Source organism: Petromyzon marinus, chromosome 27, assembly GCF_048934315.1.
Source record: "Petromyzon marinus isolate PM22_M1 ecotype Great Lakes invasive population chromosome 27, UKy_Petmar_22M1.pri1.0, whole genome shotgun sequence".
NCBI lineage: Eukaryota > Metazoa > Chordata > Hyperoartia > Petromyzontiformes > Petromyzontidae > Petromyzon > Petromyzon marinus.
This window is the reverse complement of record NC_133693.1, coordinates 194,734-212,710: the sequence shown is the minus strand read 5'-3', so window position 1 is coordinate 212,710 and position 17,977 is coordinate 194,734. Positions and strand designations below refer to the sequence as shown.

The window sequence follows — 17,977 nt, the reverse complement described above, 5'->3', positions numbered from 1 at the left end:
TCAGGACTGTGAGAGTCTCGCTGACTTCCCTGCTTCGCGCTCTGGGCACAGCTCTGGACTCCGGATAGCAGCAGTGAGAGTTGTGGATGGAGGCAGGGGAAGGCTGGTGAGAGATAATTTTCTTATCCGCGCGACCGCCTTCTCTCACCTCCACTCTCCTCCCACGCTCTCTCCTTCCCAATCTTCTTCCTCCTGCTTCTCTTCCCTCGAGATAGCCACGCCGGCTTCCTATTCATCCAGCTGAGCAGGGAGGGCGGTTCGTCTGAAAGAAGACACGACTGACTCTCCCCTCCATAGCGCGATTTCTCCTCCCTCCTCTGCCTCTCCCCCAACCCTCTCACTCCTTTAGAAGATTAATACCACGGAGCGCCGCTGACATAGCCGGCTGGAGCATCATCCCTGTGTTTCTCTCTCGCTGTGTGGGTGCGCGCGTGTCAGTGTGTGTGTAGATTCTGCACATTGGCTCTCATGCGCACGATTCATCATCAGGCGTGGGGCAGCAGCATCTCGCGCCCGACTCCGCCTGCACCGACGAGGAGGCTTCGCCGTCCGAGACGGAATCAATCCACGCGCGCCCACGCCCATTATCTGCACGTATTCATCCATCTGGCTCATTCATTAACTGGCCAATTGCAAGCGCGAATATTTGTATGATTATTTTCTCGACGTTATTTCGCGAGCGGAGAACAAGGGGGCTAGATGCCGGAGCCCGTCTCGACCGCAGCGATGGTCGGATGCCTCTGCTGAAGAGACCGTCCGCTTGGTGAGTACGAGACGAGAGGGAGACGCTGTGGCGGACAATGCCACTGCTGGATGATGCGTGCCCCCATAGGCGGCGAGCACAGCAGCGATATCTCGAGGAGGTGGTGCTCGTGACGAGGCTGGGAGATGCGCTTTGTGCTCGCTCGGCACGGGGAGGGGAGAGCGGGAGACGAGGCTCGTGCCTTGCGCTGCTGCTCTGGGTTCTCGGTGCACTCATTACGGGTGACTCGCATCGGTGCGTGGGTGCGTCCGTGTGTGCGCCTGTGTGTGTCTATGTGTGCCTGTGTGTGTCTATGTGTGCCTGTGTGTGTCTGTGTGCGTCTCTGTGTGCCTGTGTGTGTCTGTGTGCGTCTCTGTGTGTCTGTGCGTCTCTGTGTGTCTGTGTGGGGGGAGAGTGGTGGTGTAGCAGTTAACGTGCTGCGCAACGAACCTGGCGATCCGAGTTCGACTCCCGCTCACGGTCAGCATCAGTGACGAATATCTGAGCTGGTCCTGGACCTCCCCTAGATCGACTCAGCATCAAAATGAGTACCTGTGTGTAAATATCGTCACTAGGGAGACAAAGGCGGCCGGGCGTGGTGCTGGTAACCCACTCCCTCGTGTGCCTTTCCATCTTTCATAGATGCTCGCTAACAGCACTTGCCCAAAAAGTATGTAAAGGCTATACGGGGGTTCTTTGTCTGTATAGTGGGGACCAGTGGTGCAGTGGTTAGCACGAACCCGGCGACCCGAATTGGATTCCCGTTCACGGCCAGCACCAGAGACGATTATATGAACCGGTCCTGGGTCTCTTCAAGGTCGACTCAGCCTTTACATGTTTACTTGGTGCGATGGTTTAAAATATCTAGGAAGACAAAGGCAGTCAGACGAGGTTCTGGCCACCCACCCCCTCGTGTATCGTACTCGTCTCAACAGTCTCTTTTGGCTATGCGGCTTATCTGTATTTGTTTGTATGTATTTGTAGATGCCTCTATACCCGAGTACCTAATGCGGTATGTAAACATCAGCACAAGGGATACAAAGGCGGTCGGGAGTGGTGTCGCCCACACTATCCCCTTGTGTGCCGTTCAACCTTAATAGGTGAACGCTAACAGCACTGGCTAAGCGAGGATCTATGCCTGGCTGTGTGTGCGCTGTGCGTGTAAACTGGTGGTCCGTCACGCTCAGCGCCCTTAAATCATCGCCGCCTAATCCACCGATTCAGGGACCTGATGGCGGCACGCGGCTCGATCGCACCCCGCCCTCTCTCTCTCCTCGCCGTGTTTCCTCAACCTCCCCTCGCTCTCTCTCCCTCTCATCTACCTGTCTCTCTTCCCGTCTCTCTCCCTCTCAGGGCAATGACGTGTCCCCGCACCTCCGATTATCTCGGTTGGCTATGTGCGGTGCGAAAGAGGTTCAACACGTACCATACATAGGGATAGCGCGTTCGCCACTTGTTGGTGCGAATCCAGCGGCCCACTGATTGATGCTGCCGCGTGCAGTCACCGCAGTAACACCACGTGTCGCGTGCTTCACAGCGGACGTCAAAGATCCATTGCGTGCCGGCGTCCGGGTTCAAATTTGCCAAATTAGAAAATTACTCAATTGGGATTATATATATAGTAATCATCGCCCCCTACTGGTAGACTATTGCACTTTTGCAGATTTGGTGCTGAGTCACCTTGTGCCACTGGAGGGGTCCCTTTTTAAATGTGTAAAGAAGGGAGGTCTCTTAAAAAACAAACACATCATGATCTATATCTCGCTCCCTCCTCCCCATGTCTCTCCTCCTCCTGCTGTCACTCCTCTCTCTGTCTCTCTCTCCATCTCTCCTCTCTACCTCTCTCCTATGCCGCTCATAACACTCATCGTATCCCTCATCTCCTTGCATCATCTCCACATCCCCTGTGTGCTTTTCCCATCTCCTTATGTTTCTATGCTTCCCTCCCCGCTCTCACTCTCCACTCACTCGCTTCTCTCGTGCCTTCCTCTCACAATCCCTCTTCTCCATGTCTCCCTCCTCTCGATCCCTCCTCTGCCTGTCTCTGGCCCTGTCCCTCTCTCCTCACTCTACCTCTCTTCTCTCCCTCTAACAGTGATGACGATGTCCGGTATATAGAGTGCACAAATACCGCGATGCTGACATGACCCTTCTCCGCCTCTCGACCTCATTGCGTGCGGCGGTCGGTTCAGACATTTTAACCCAGAATAAAACAAGACCCCACAGCCCCTTGAACGTAGAGGCGATGGCTGTTATCTGACCGTGGATATACCATGGTGAATGATGATTAGAACTACGTGTTTTTATCATCACGTTTTTTTTATCTCGGTGCGGGAGCAATGATGGAATCGAATCCGTGAGGGTAGCAGTGGAGTGATGCTCACAACAATGAACAGAGCTTTAGGTATAAAACACAAACAGCAAACTGGTACATTTGCCACACAATAACCCATGGGTCTGCTCACTGACTTCCTGCCAGTGAGCATTCGTTACTCTAATGGCTTCAAGGTGCACCTGGCCTGGCACAAGCACCAAGGAAACCCTGGACTGGGTTAGATTTAATGTATTGTCATCCGCAAGATGTGTCCACTTAGACTATGATAATGCGTGGAGCGGCGCTTATCTCTGATGAAAATTCCACATTCCTATTGCAGGAGCCACAAACAGTTATGCGTCATGTCAAGAGATGAAGACATCTCAATGCAGAGAGCAGTGCACCACTCTGAGTCAGAGAATGTCCCCGGAGTCTGACATCACCGAACGACTTCAGTAGGCCATGCGAGGGACACACCTTATATATGCCATGAAAAGACTGCGTGTCGCTTGCCAATCGAACCGAAATGCTGCCATCTCCAGAGATGGCATGACCCAAATTGGAAAATGCAATGTGGCCGTTCTCTTAGTCGCTCGAGACAGAGCTGACACTGCCTCCCCGCGACACTCGAGAACATGGCTGAATCGCAATCGGTTGAAACCCAGATTCGAACCCATGCCCTTAGGGTGCCGGTTGAGAGCTCTTCCGCAGTTATTATGATCTCCCTTACTCACCCCGTCCCTTGTTACAACAACAGGCTATCACTAATTCCAAAGAACAGGTGACATCACCTTCTAAGCCAGGTTTCCCAAGCGTGAGCCCTCGTACCAATTATTACCCGACTCCCCTTGGGTTCCGATCCTTGCATCATTACGCACTGCACGTGCCTCATGATTGCCACGTGAGTCCCACGTAACAAAGCGAGTCGAGAATAAGAGCGCTCCCAACAGCCACCACTCGCCTATAAGTGTGCCGTTTGTTTTATTCTATGTGTACTGGAACATGTTTAGCAACCATCCGGCACGTATAGCGTGTAAGGACCGAATTTGTATTTGAACAGAGAAGGCTGCCACTTTGTAGGGTTCCGTGGTTCCTATGCTTCACTCTCAGAACTATTCCTGGGTCGTGCCGTGTGGTTTTAGAAACGTCGTTCGACATTTTGCTCCACGGAATTAATTTTTCCATGGAGCTCCCAGCGTCGGATGTTGTGCCGAACAGTACGAGGCTAAACCGAGGCGCTCACGCGAGCACTGACGGAGAAGGTTGGGGCCGCACGGAGCGGCGGTGCAGCGGGTTTGGGGAACAGCGCGCTCAGCCGCCGCGCTCTCTCCCCAGGTGCTCGGCTCTCCACGCGGTGATGTCCGCGGCCGGGGCACTGCTCCGCGGATTCAGCTCCCGGAATCGGAGTGAGGGAGGAGGAGGAGGAGGCGGTGGGGGCGCCGCACAGCCTGGGGGATCCAAGCGCCACCTGCGAGGCCGCAGCCGTGGCCGTGGCCGGCGGAGAAAGTACGACCCGGACGTGGTGGTGGTGAAGGGCAAGGTGCGCGTCCTCAGCTTCTCGGGGGTGTTCACCGCCTTCGGGGTCCTCATCTTGGTGGTCGGCGTGGCCATGGCCGCCATTGGCTATTGGCCAAAGGGCAACACGACCCGTGCCCTCTCCTCCAGCTCCACAACCGCATCAACCGCTTCCTCCTCTTCAACCTCATCCTCCGCCGCCGCCGGCAACGCGACCTCCGTGACCGAGCGGCGCAACGGCACCGGGGAGGCTGTGCCCGGCCCCAACGTGACCTCGTCCGCGACCCCAGGCCGCACCTCTGGCCCCGAGCAGGGCTTTCTGGCGGCGCAGCTGCACTCGTACCGCATGAAAGTGCTGGGGCCGCTCACCATGGGCATCGGCATCTTCATCTTCATCTGCGGCATCGCGGCCCTCTACGAAAACCGCGACCGTGAGACCAAGGTCATCCACTTGCGTGACATCTACTCGGCCATCATCGACACGCACCACCACCACCACAACCACCGCAGCGCCAAGGGGGCCGCGGCGCCATCTCGCGGCCACGTCAACGGCCTCGCGGGACGGCAGGGCGCCGACCAAATCGCTCGCTGCTACGATGCTCAGTGCGCGGCGCGGCTCACGGCCAGCATGCTCCTCACCCTGCCGTGCGCTATCAGCGACCCAAAGTTTTCAGCGGATCTGTGCGACGACCTCCGCCATGGAGACCCCTTGGGCATCCTGGGCGCTCCGTTCCGTGGCGGCCGCTCTGGGTCACTCTACACCATCCACTCGGAGACGTGTCCCCGCAGCCCGCGCAGCCCACGCAGCCCCCGCGAGGAGAAGGGCCTCCCCAGCAAGGCGTCCAAAGCTCCGTGTCGAGCCACTTCCATCGTGTCCTCGTCCATCACTGCGTTCACGCTTCCCGTCATCAAGCTCAACAACTGCGTCATCGACGACGCTGGTGACCTCGCCGTTGCGCCTCCGCATCGCTCTGACGTGACGGCGGAGAGCGGAGGTGGTGATGGAGACCGAGAGAAAGCCAGGTCCTTGTCTCTCGTGGACGTTAGCATTGCCTCCGGCGCACAGGGACAGACGGAAGGTTCCCCCGCGGCCACAGATGGACCTGAATCTGTCCCGGAAGTATCTCCTTACGGGGAAGGGGGAGACGCGGACGTTGAGAAGGAAGACGTGGTGCCGCCACTTCGCGTCGGCTCGGGTGTGGAGCCCTCGGAGCAGCCGAAAGTCGCCTCTTCCACCGCGTCCTCGCCTCCTGCCTCGTCCCCCACCTCGTCTCCCTCCTCCTACCGGCCCATGAAGCGGCAGTACTCCAACAAGGAGAAGCTCATCATGATCTCGCGCTTGAACCGCAACGTGAGCTTCGAGGTCGAAGAGGAATTTGTGCGTCCCGCCTCTCCGCCACATGGCCCCAACCCTTCCGAGACGCATCTCTAAATAAAGACAGAAACTTATCGTGGCATGAGATTTTAGGAGGCTACCAATGCCGCCCTGGGTGAAGTGTGCAATCCTTCCACGAGTCCGCCCGAGACTACGAAACCAGGACAGGAGTTGTAGCCTCCTCAACCTGGAAACAGGAGCCAATGCCGACTCCGTGTCCAAAGGATTAGGGATGCTGCTCACGACTCAGATACGCATCCTCTGTGAGTCCCATAATTCATTGAAAATAGCATAGACACGGAGGGATTAGTTGGATATTTGGGGGCCGCATTTAACTTTTTATTACACGTCCCACGTCTCGCACAGCTAGCAATGTTTACATTAAGAGAGAGAATTGTGATCTTGCCTGATTACGCCCACGCTTACACGGTGAGCTGGTGTTTGTAGCAATCAACTTCACAGCCACGTGTTGTATGAGACGGTGTTTTATGGGAGGGTGTTGTATGTAATAGGCAAGCGGCCCACGCACGCACGTGCACCGACGTGCGCAGGAAGACTCAACCAAGATGAAGTTGCGCGCTGCTGTTCCCGAGGACTGCGGACCGGGGGAAGCGAAGCGCGATGAAGCATGCTGACAGTCAAGGAGTCGATTAATTGGTCAATTAGTGAAACAATCGCCAAGCTGAGTCTTTTACATCCGCAGTTTTCTTTGCAGAAAGCGATTAAATGCAGCGGTGAGTGGTTAGTGAAGAGAACCTCGAAACGAAGAACATCACTGCCCACTGCATCTCTGCCCACTGTCTCTCTGTCTCTGTGTGAGTCTTTGTGTATATCTTCGTCTCTCAGTGCGCGTTGGCCCGATGTATGCCACAATGTCTAATCTATACGTGCCTGCATATCTTCATCTCTCTCTCTCACTCAGCGTTTTCATTGTGACTCTGTGTATCTGTCTCTGTGTATCTGTCTAGGCGTCTCTAACTCTGTGAATCTGTCTCTGGGTCTCGATTGGAGGTCACTGTGTGGGTGGACAATCCCTCTGTCGTGTTGAAGTCACGCACAAGAGGAGGGCTAATGTCTATTTTTATAGCTGTTTTTGCGCGAGAGATTTAGAGAGCGGTGATGGTGTTTATCCAAACACTGGCCAGAAATGTATGGCCTCTGTATATACTTTGAATATCTAAATATTTTTGTCCCGCCAGGGCGTCTATAGGGAAACTAAATGAAGCGAGTGTTATTTATTTATTTGATTGTCTCTTGCAGGGGAGTTCTGGCAGGGGACTACAGAACATTCTCTTACAATTTGTCATAAGTCCGGCACGCTACGATTGTGACTGTATGAATTCCCAATGTCGTAAGTCCCTTATTTATTCGGAGCTACGACAAGGCTTCTCTTGAACCGAACGTACGCCATCTCTAGGATGTCGTAAGTTGTTCGGTACTATTATGGACCCCGGAGTAGAGGGAGACCAGTTATCATCATGGATCGTGGCATTGTATGACCGCTAGGGACGGTGGATGGTGGAGACTGAGGGTAGACAATGGTTCATGATGATGGTGACGGTCTCATACAAATGCCTGTGCATGAACCTAATTCGCTTCTTGATGAAAACGCATCTCGCTTACTCGGGTACATGACCCGACCGTTTCACTTCACTCATTCGCAAAGCCTCCGTGAGCCTCATGGCTCGTTTTCTGGAGGCTCCTGCATTAGACGCATTACTTATTCCGTTTTGATTTTTTTATTTGCATAAGTAAATAAACCTGAGTGCCAGGATATATCCTACGCATTCATCAAATTAGCAACCTACTTGCTATACTGGCTACCTACCTGCCATGCACTTGTGTATGCTATTGGAAAAATGGACGTTTGATTTAAATGCTTTATCTTGTTGTAAATATGCGATTAATTGTAAGCGCAGACATGAGCTGAGTCCCCGGCGTATGGGCCACGCAGCCCATGTGGCACACGCGGGGTCTCTACTTGAGCCGGGGCTGTACTCGGAGCGAGCAGGGCTCCATTAGTGCGTTGCTCCGACGAGCGCGTTGCGTTACCAAGCAGAGGGAGGCGGTGGAATGTCGCCTCGCACATTCGCGCAGGCTCTGGTCGTCGTTGATCTGCCCGTGGCGTGCCTGGGTCATCCCTTCGTCTTGCCCAATGGAGCACGGAGGCTGTGCCGTGTAACATTTTACTTTCTAGGTCAGGGCAAGCGGCACACGCAAACAAATACACACGCGGACACATATACAGTATACACATGTTTGAACCAAGTATACAGCAGTGTGTTTTGGCAGAGTAACTCCGGCCATTATTCGCACGCGTTACATGTGCATCAACAGCTGGCACATGCACGCGTGGACACATTCTGACACTGGAGCCTTGTATTGAGGCTTATTGGAGGTAAAGATATTGGGATATAATGAGACAGATACAAACATGCAAAACTATTTTAAACCAATATATACCACTATTATAGGTCGACTGGGCCTGAAATGAGTACCTGGTGCGGTGCGCAAACACCAACAAAGACAGCGGAGCGTGGTGCTGGCCACCCACCCCCACGTGTGCCGTGCTGGCCTTCACAAGGTATCGCTAACAGCACCTGCACCAACAATCTATTAAGGCTATACGGGGATCTTTGTCTTTATTTACGTATGGAGCCGATGCTGCAGCGGTTCGCAAGGTCCTACAAGCCCAGCAGCACAGAATTTGATTCGCAGCCACGGCTAACATCAGTGGTCAGCCTTACCATAGGTCGACCAAATGAGTACCCGGCGCGGTGTGTAAACATTGGTTCCGTAAGGAGACAGGCGGTCGTCGAGTGGTGCTGGCCACACCGAACCGCGTGCGCCGTTCTGGCCTTAGTTCTCTTTAATGGCACTTGCCCCCAAAAGCATACGGCTTCAGCGGGGGATCGTTACCTTTCTTTATACAGGCCTACTGCACGCGTGGCAGGCACGTGGTACTGATGGAGAGACACAAATATTCTTTGTCCCATGCGGCTGAGTGTAACCTGCAGGAGAGATTGGTGCTCTGAGGTTGTTGTGCATGCATTGATGTGTTATAGTAAGGCGCGTTCACATCTGGCCGTGTAGAGTAACAGGCACACGGGGATTTATATTCATTATTTAGTAATGTCACCCTATCCAGCAGCTGACATTCCCAAGACCTCAGGAGAGCAAAGCTAAAAGCTCATTCGCTTCCCTTTTCCTCCAACTTGCCTGCACCATTGCCATGCAATGTAAAGTCCTTTATCGATCCACTGCTAGATGAAGGCCTCTCAATACCTTTCGGTTATGAAGTTTATTTGACCATTCTTCACCACGCTGGTCAAGCCGGCTTGGTGAAGTGGGGTGCGACCAGGATGGCTTCTGGTATCATGGGGTCGCTGGTGTTAGCCGTGGCTGAGAATCAAACTCAGGTAGCGAGGTTAAATACATGGGAAAACAATCTCACCTTTGTTTGGCCTGCACTCCTCGCTACTGGTGAGCAGGGGAGGGGCGCGTACCCACATCTGGTGAGCTAGCACTTTGGCATTGCGTGTACATTGACGCACGGGGTTAATCCCTCTGATTAGCACGGTTGGCTACGTACGGTGCGAAGGAAGTTCAACACACTGTACATATATACAATGGGAACCGATTGTCAAGAGGAGGAGGAGGCTAGGGGCGCAGTTAGGGTGAGTGTTGGCGTTCATGAATACCGGGCGTGCTGCTGGTTTCAAGCAAAGTTGTGCCTCATATTCATGGAGCAGAGTTATGCTTTGGAATGTTGCAAATGCAACATTTATGATTGGGCTAAGACTACGGTTTATGTTATGGCTCTAATTATAAGGCGAGCGGCTGGTCGTATACATAGCGTAAGTGAACAGTTCCATTAGTTTCCCACGTGAATCGCTCGCTGTAAAGCACAGAACGCAGTCACGCCATGTGGCCATAGACACAAACTCGACCGGGCCTTGGAGGGCGAGTTAATGCAACCTAAAGCCTCTGTCTTGATCGCGTTGTAGCAAGGGACTGTGTTGTTTCTTCTTTCCTTATTTCACGTCTACAATACAGCACAGTGTGAATATACCTGGTGACGTGAGTACATTTATATTTTACATACACAAACACATCATTATTCACACACATACATTTTTATTATACATATACATCACTCACCATGGGCTCACGGTTCTGCGAGTGCTTCGCCACAGTCAATGAGTTGGCACGATTCAGTATCAGTTTATTAAAACGTTCCTGGGAAGAAATGAGGTATCCGTATTTTGGACATCACTTTTGTTAAAAAACGATTTCTCAAGTTGGGCACTCGCCGTGACGTTGACATTGAGAGCAGGCTGAGCCGCAAGTTAGGCTGTCGGAAGGTGCTGGCTTAGCCTCTCCTGGTGTAGAATCTGAGCCACGTATACGGGCTGGTTTAGCCTCACCTGGTGTAGACCGGGCTGGATTAACCTCACCTGGTGTAGAACGGGCTGGTTTAGTTAGCCTCACCTGGTGTAGAACGGGCTGGTTTAGCCTCACCTGGTGTAGACCGGGCTGTATTAACCTCACCTGGCGTAGACCGGGCTGGTTTAGCCTCACCTGGTGTAGAACGGGCTGGTTTAGCCTCACCTGGTGTAGAACGGGCTGTATTAACCTCACCTGGTGTAGACCGGGCTGTATTAACCTCACCTGGTGTAGAACGGGCTGGTTTAGCCTCACCTGGTGTAGACCAGGCTGGACTAACCTCACCTGGTGTAGACCGGGCTGTATTAACCTCACCTGGTGTAGAACGGGCTGGTTTAGCCTCACCTGGTGTAGAACGGGCTGGTTTAGCCTCACCTGGTGTATACCAGGCTGAACTAACCTCACCTGGTGTAGACCGGGCTGGATTAACCTCACCTGGTGTAGAACGGGCTGGTTTAGCCTCACCTGGGGTAGAACGGGCTGGTTTAGCCTCACCTGGGGTAGAACGGGCTGGTTTAGCCTCACCTGGTGTAGACCGGGCTGTATTAACCTCACCTGGCGTAGACCGGGCTGGACTAACCTCACTTGGTGTAGACCGGGCTAAACGGGCTGGTATAGCCTCACCTGGTGTAGAACGGGCTGGTTTAGCCTCACCTGGTGTAGACCAGGCTGGACTAACCTCACCTGGTGTAGACCGGGCTGGATTAACCTCACCTGGTGTAGAACGGGCTGGTTTAGCCTCACCTGGTGTAGACCGGGCTGGATTAACCTCACCTGGTGTAGAACGGGCTGGTTTAGCCTCACCTGGTGTAGACTGGGCTGGATTAACCTCACCTGGTGTAGACCGGGCTGGTTTAGCCTCACCTGGTGTAGAATGGGCTGGACTAACCTCACCTGGTGTAGATCGGGCTGAACTAACCTCACCTGGTGTAGACCGGGCTGGTTTAGCCTCACCTGGTGTAGAACGGGCTGGACTAACCTCACCTGGTGTAGAACGGGCTGGTTTAGCCTCACCTGGTGTAGAATGGGCTGGACTAACCTCACCTGGTGTAGATCAGGCTGAACTAACCTCACCTGGTGTAGACCGGGCTGGTTTAGCCTCACCTGGTGTAGAACGGGCTGGACTAACCTCACCTGGTGTAGACCGGGCTGGACTAACCTCACCTCGTGTAGAACGGGCTGGTTTAGCCTCACCTGGTGTAGACCGGGCTGGTCTAACCTCACCTCGTGTAGAACGGGCTGGTTTAGCCTCACCTGGTGTAGACCGGGCTGGTTTAGCCTCACCTGGTGTAGACCAGGCTGGACTAACCTCACCTGCTGTAGACCGAGCTGGTTTAGCCTCACCTGGTGTAGACCAGGCGGGACTAACCTCACCTGGTGTAGAATCTGGGCCACGTGAAACGCAAAGAGTATTTAGATTTTCCTGATGCGCTAACGCGGGATGTGCGCGTGCGAGTGTGATAGTCACGCGTCTCTGTCTACAACAACAATTTGTGTTAATTAGTCGCTATCTTCCTGCACTTGGTATACTTTGTAAAGACGTAAACGTGCAATTTTTCAGTACTGTAATTTTAAATTGAAATGTTAATTGTGTAGAACTTGACATTGGATGGCAATCGGAAGGCTTTGCTGTAAACGCGTTTAATTGGTGGGTAGTGAGAGTGTGATTGAGAGCAGGGTGATTTGTGCCAGCGTGGTGTCACAGTGGGACGTGCCAACTTGCCAGCACGTGACCCTGGGGAGGGGGGGGCACATTGGTTCCACTTGAATGGGACAATTGTTTTCATACCTTTTTTTACGTGGCCAATAAAAGTGAGTTAGTATGTGATATGCTTTCCAATGGTTAATCACTAACAAATATCGACTATTGGTATAGGTGCTTTTGGAACCCGTATGGTGGCAACATCCGCTTGCCACACCAGGCCCGATGTACGTACCAGTGATATATCTGGTCGAATGCTCTCAGCCCACCGGGAACGAGGTGGGACCAGGCGGTTGTGTTAACTGTATGCTGTTCCTGACATTTATTTACACGGCAAAGCCTAACTGAGTCTCAAGACTCCTTTTTTAAGAGATCCTGTATTGGAATGTTTGGCCAATTAAATTTTAAGAAAAAATTATAATAGGTTTTACCCTTTCTGGCAATAAAACAGCTGCTCGCCTTTTGGTGTTCTCTGGTCTGACATTGGTGAGACTAGGCCCTAAAGAAGGCTGTCTCTAGTGTAGGCCAATCCGTTTCAAAGACAATGCACATATTGTAAGAGCATGTTTGTTTGCATGTTCACCACAAGTACGTGTAGTTCATGCAGAATTGATTACTTGCAAAATGTTTCTATTTGGTATTTGAACATCTTAACACCTGTTTTATAGCCATAAAGGGTAAAACCTATTTTATTTTTTCATACTTTGATACTGGCAAAAAGGTCCCATTTTATACATTTTAAGAGTTTGTTTTAATGTGGGAAGACACTGAAGTACCAAGGGAAACCCCTCACGTGCGATGGGGTAACAATCCAGCACCTGCCACACTGGTGACATTGTCCACTTACTGATTGGTCCAGCTGAAACTAACGATCTTAACCTGCAGTCTGTGGGGAGCTGAGAGATTGATGGAGGCGATACGTGAGGTCTGGTTGAATATATAGTGGTGAATGTTGGTATATACATCATGAACTGTGTCAAAACGGAATAAAAACGTGACGTTGGAAGATGTTACCACGGGTTTGTTCATCACGTGAAGGAGTCGCGTTCGTTACGCGTCTTTGTTCCCACTTGGATGACATTCATGCGTAATTATATTAGGCAGGAGGGTATTGACTCGGATGTTTCGATAAATATCTACAGTGAGGGAAAAAAGTATTTGATCCCCTGCTGATTTTGTACGTTTGCCCACTGACAAAGAAATGATCAGTCTATAATTTTAATGGTAGGTTTATTTGAACAGTGAGAGACAGAATAACAAGAAAATCCAGAAAAACGCATGTCAAAAATGTTATAAATTGATTTGCATTTTAATAAGGGAAATAAGTATTTGACCCCCTCTCAATCAGAAAGATTTCTGGCTCCCAGGTGTCTTTTATACAGGTAACGAGCTGAGATTAGGAGCACTCTTAAAGGGAGTGCTCCTAATCTCAGCTTGTTACCTATATAAAAGACACCTGTCCACAGAAGCAATCAATCAATCAGATTCCAAACTCTCCACCATGGCCAAGACCAAAGAGCTCTCCAAGGATGTCAGGGACAATATTATAGACCTACACAAGGCTGGAATGGGCTACAAGACCATTGCCAAGCAGCTTGGTGAGAAGGTGACAACAGTTGGTGCGATTATTCGCAAATGGAAGAAACACAAAAGAACTATCAATCTCCCTCGGCCTGGGGCTCCATGCAAGATCTCACCTCGCGGAGTTGCAATGAACTACACGGGAGGATCTTGTCAATGACCTCAAAGCAACTGGGACCATAGTCACCAAGAAAACAATTGGTAACACTACGCCGTGAAGGACTGAAATCCTGCAGCACCCACAAGGTCCCCCTGCTCAAGAAAGCACATATACATGTCCGTCTGAAGTTAGCCAATGAACATCTAAATGATTCAGAGGACAACTGGGTGAAAGTGTTGTGGTCAGATGAGACCAAAATGGAGCTCTTTGGCATCAACTCAACTCGCCGTGTTTGGAGGAGGAGGAATGCTGCCTATAACCCCAAGAACACCATTCCCACCGTCAAACATGGAGGTGGAAACATTATGCTCTGGGGGTGTTTTTCTGCTAAGGGGACAGGACAATTTCACGACATCAAAGGGACGATGGACGGGACCATGTACCGTCAAATCTTGGGTGAGAAACTCCTTCCCTCACCCAGGGCATTGAAAATGGGTCGTGGATGGGTATTCCAGCATGACAATGACCCAAAACACACGGCCAAGGCAACAAAGGAGTGGGTCAAGAAGAAGCACATTAAGGTCCTGGAATGGCCTAGCCAGTCTCCAGACCTTAATCCCATAGAAAATCTGGAGGGAGCTGAAGGTTCGAATTGCCAAACATCAGCCATGAAACCTTAATGACTTGGAGAAGATCTGCAAAGAGGAGTGGGACAAAATCCCTCCTGAGGTGTGCAAACCTGGTGGCCAACTACAAGAAACATCTGACCTCTGTGATTGCCAACAAGGGTTTTGCCACCAAGTACTAAGTCATGTTTTGCAGAGGGGTCAAATACTTATTTCCCTCATTAAAATGCAAATCAATTTATAACATTTTTGACATGCGTTTTTCTGGATTTTGTTGTTGTTATTCTGTCTCTCACTGTTCAAATAAACCTACCATTAAAATTATATACTGATCATTTCTTTGTCAGTGGGCAAACGTACAAAATCAGCAGGGGATCAAATACTTTTTTCCCTCGCTGTAGGAGCTTTCTCATATCGAATCACAGCAGTCCACAGAGGGGACCACCACAAATACTCGAGAACACCACGACAATATATTGATAACCTTCCACAAACTCACTTACTGTACTGCCTTCTAGAGGAAACTGCAAATGCTTAGAATTCATCAATGAACCTAAAGTAATTCTAGATTTAAAGCTTTCGTGACTGCAAGGATTCATATCTGGATGGCTTCATGGACAAATCTCTGGTAATAACCGGGAGGTTTGCACAGACACAACTTCAACCGAGGATGGTTTCAAAATGAGCAACCATTGGAAAGATGTTATAAATCAAGTCAAACGTTAGCTGCCTTATAATTGTACAGCCATTTCCATTGCTCTGTGGGTTGCGTGTACTCGTGCATCTCTCCCCCCGAACCCCCTGCAGCATAACAAAAGGCGGCTTAACTCAGCCCTCCCCCCCACCCACGTCCCTGTATATTATCCCGGCTGTCTCAGAGCTGTCCACTTGACACATTCTGCTGTGACTGTTCCACCTGAAGACGGAAGCTTGTGTTGCCTCCGAAACGTGATTTAATTTAGTTTTATTTTATTTTACCTACGTGACTTTACCGAAAAAAAAACAAAGAGTATGAACCTAAAGTGCCTTGATCATTCAGGGGGTGTTGAGAGATTATGGGCGACATTGACGCGAGGGATTAATTATCACAATGGACCCTTTATATTCTTGGTTCTTTCGGTAAAGTCACGTAGAAGGGAAACAATAAAATAATAAAAATATAAAACAATAAATTGTTGATGATTGCTTGTGTTGCAGTCGAAACGTGAGAATTTTATTGTTTTATATTTTTATTATTTTATTGTTTCCCTTCTACGTGGTGACTTTACCGAAAGAACCAAGAATATGAATCCCTGCAGTCACGAAAGCTTTAAATCAAAATGGACCCGTTGTTTAATCCGGCCACGTGGCTCAGCGGTAGAGCGAGGGGCTCGCAATCGCAAGGCTGCGAGTTCACACCCTGGCTGGAGGTTGCCTCGGCCCATCATCTCTCCGTGGCCAATGATAAAATGTGGCCACTTTGCGGGGAAGTCAACAGTGGATGTCCTTTGGACAAAAGTTCCCTCGTCATAGGAATGTGGAATTTCCGCCACTGGCTCATGGCTGTAAACGGGGGATGAGCACCGCCTCCATGCTCATTTGAGCAGGAAATCACTTTGATTCGTTTTTACTTGAAATCATGCATTTCATGACGCAGTATTTGGCTTGTGGGAGGAAATAGGGAGTACCCAGAGACATTCCACGCATCCGAGGCGGTAACGCCTCGCGTAGATTCCGGATTCTGCTGCGAACACTGCCTTCTCCTGGCTACCTCTCAGGAATCATGCAAAAACAGTGAAATTGACAGACGGTAATTGTCCATGCAAAGCCACGTGCATTTAAACACAAGGCAGACAACGCGGTGATTTGCGAGTCGCGTGTGGCCTCGGCGCCTCCTCGAAGTCGGAGTCACGACGTGCATGCCAACTCGCCTTGCTGCAGGAGATGCACCGCACGCACCATACAAGACAAAGACGCCCCCGTATAGCCTTCGCACATTTTTGGGGCATGTGCTGTTAGTGAGCGCCTATGAAGACCAGCACGACACACGAGGGGGTGGGTGGCCAGAACCACGCCCGACCGCCTTTGTCTTCTCAGTGGCGATGTTTACACATCGCATCAGGTACTAATTTGAGGCTGAATCGACCTAGGGGAGAACCAAACTCGGGTTGCGGGGTTCGTAGAGCAGCGCACTAACCGATCCGTGACACGACGCCATCCACACACGAACGTCCCCCGTGTCGCCTCTCTTGACGATGGAAGCAAGCGCACGAGGGGGTGGCGTGGTCAGCAGCACGCACGCAGTTGCCCTCGGCTTGACCGTTGATACGCACTGTGCTCAAATTCTGTTGACTTGATGACCGCAGAATTTTAGGCCGAGTTGAAATTGATGGAAAGACAGATGGTTCAATTCCTGTGTGTTATTGTGCATTTACGGGAGCCGAAACCGGGATGTTTGGGCTCAAAGCGCAGGAGCGCGCGAACCAGGACGGCGCCCTCTGCCCGTGATTAAAATGCGCCGGGATGTTGACGCTTTTCCAAAGGGTACCCAATCGGGCGTCATCTGGGTTCACTCTGCATCTCACCCATCCGCACTTCTCCCTCCACCACTACCCATGTCACGATCCAGGGTCACGAGTCGAGAACTTAAGCGTGTTTCACTAGGTCGGTGTCGTCCGTGCTGCGTGTGGTCTCTGCGTGCTGTCTTGTCGCTACTTATTGTACCGTTTGTCTCGCATGGAATTTGACGGTGGTGTTGGCGAGTCGCGTAGGAATGGAGTCACGAGGTGGTGCCGCCTTTGACGTAGTACAGAAAGGTTACCGATATTACTATGTATAACAGAGGTCGAGCATTATTCCTTCGTATCTGTGGGCTTACTCTGCACGCCTCAATTTCTTCCAACATGGAACAAAATAATCAGCCATGGTCAATCCACTGCTAGAATGTTCTCCCAAGGCGCCGCCACCTCTCATGGTCCTGCGATGGAACAATTTCAAGTGAAAACTCATTTTCTAAATTCACAAAATTAAGTTCTTTAGAACTGCTTTTTGCGTTTAGTTTTTATTATCCATGCCCCGCATCTGCGATTAGCACGGTTGGCTACGTACGGTGCGAAAGAAGTGCAACATACACCCACATCACAAGCGGATTTCATCGCTCCATCTCCCTGGTGTATGCCCTCTCGGACGGGTTTCCTTCCTTGAATTCCACGGTCATTGGTGAAATTGTAACCACGTGAATGTATATACAACGATGCTGTATTTTAAAAAGTTAATTTAGACCTACCGGTAAAATCGGTGGAAAATACTGCCTGTTTGGGGTAATTATCTGATAAACAAAGCATACAACGCACAACATAGGAATTGGGTCAGGCGTGAATCACGACTTCCCCGTGAGCAGGAGATCGCTCCATGGCTGCGGAGCTGAGCGAGCGTCGATTCGCACCTCGCACCCACAGCGCCTGGGCGTGGGCGCGACGCAGATTGATGTGTGTGTGGTGTTGGTGTGATGTGGTGTTGGGGTGTATGTGGTGTGGTGCTGGTGTGTATGTGTGGGGCGTATGTGTGTGCGTGTGGTGTTGGTGCGTGTGTGTGCGT

The 17,977-nt window shown here is 51.1% G+C and overlaps 1 protein-coding gene across 2 annotated transcripts in view; it reads left to right on the top strand.

The window, feature by feature from the left end:
* The first annotated feature begins 451 nt into the window (after nt 1-451).
* Nucleotides 452-17,977, top strand: part of LOC116946692 (nuclear inhibitor of protein phosphatase 1) — a 41,222-nt gene continuing 23,696 nt past the window's right edge. The window contains exons 1-2 of one of the 2 annotated variants that reach the window (XM_076069976.1): nt 452-763; nt 4,392-6,126. In XM_076069976.1, the coding sequence (XP_075926091.1) occupies nt 651-763; nt 4,392-6,003 (1,725 nt within the window). In that variant the 5' untranslated portion in view covers nt 452-650 and the 3' untranslated portion in view covers nt 6,004-6,126. Of the gene's footprint in view, nt 764-4,391; nt 6,127-17,977 lie in introns of those variants that run through there. The other variant, XM_076069977.1, reaches the window with a different exon arrangement.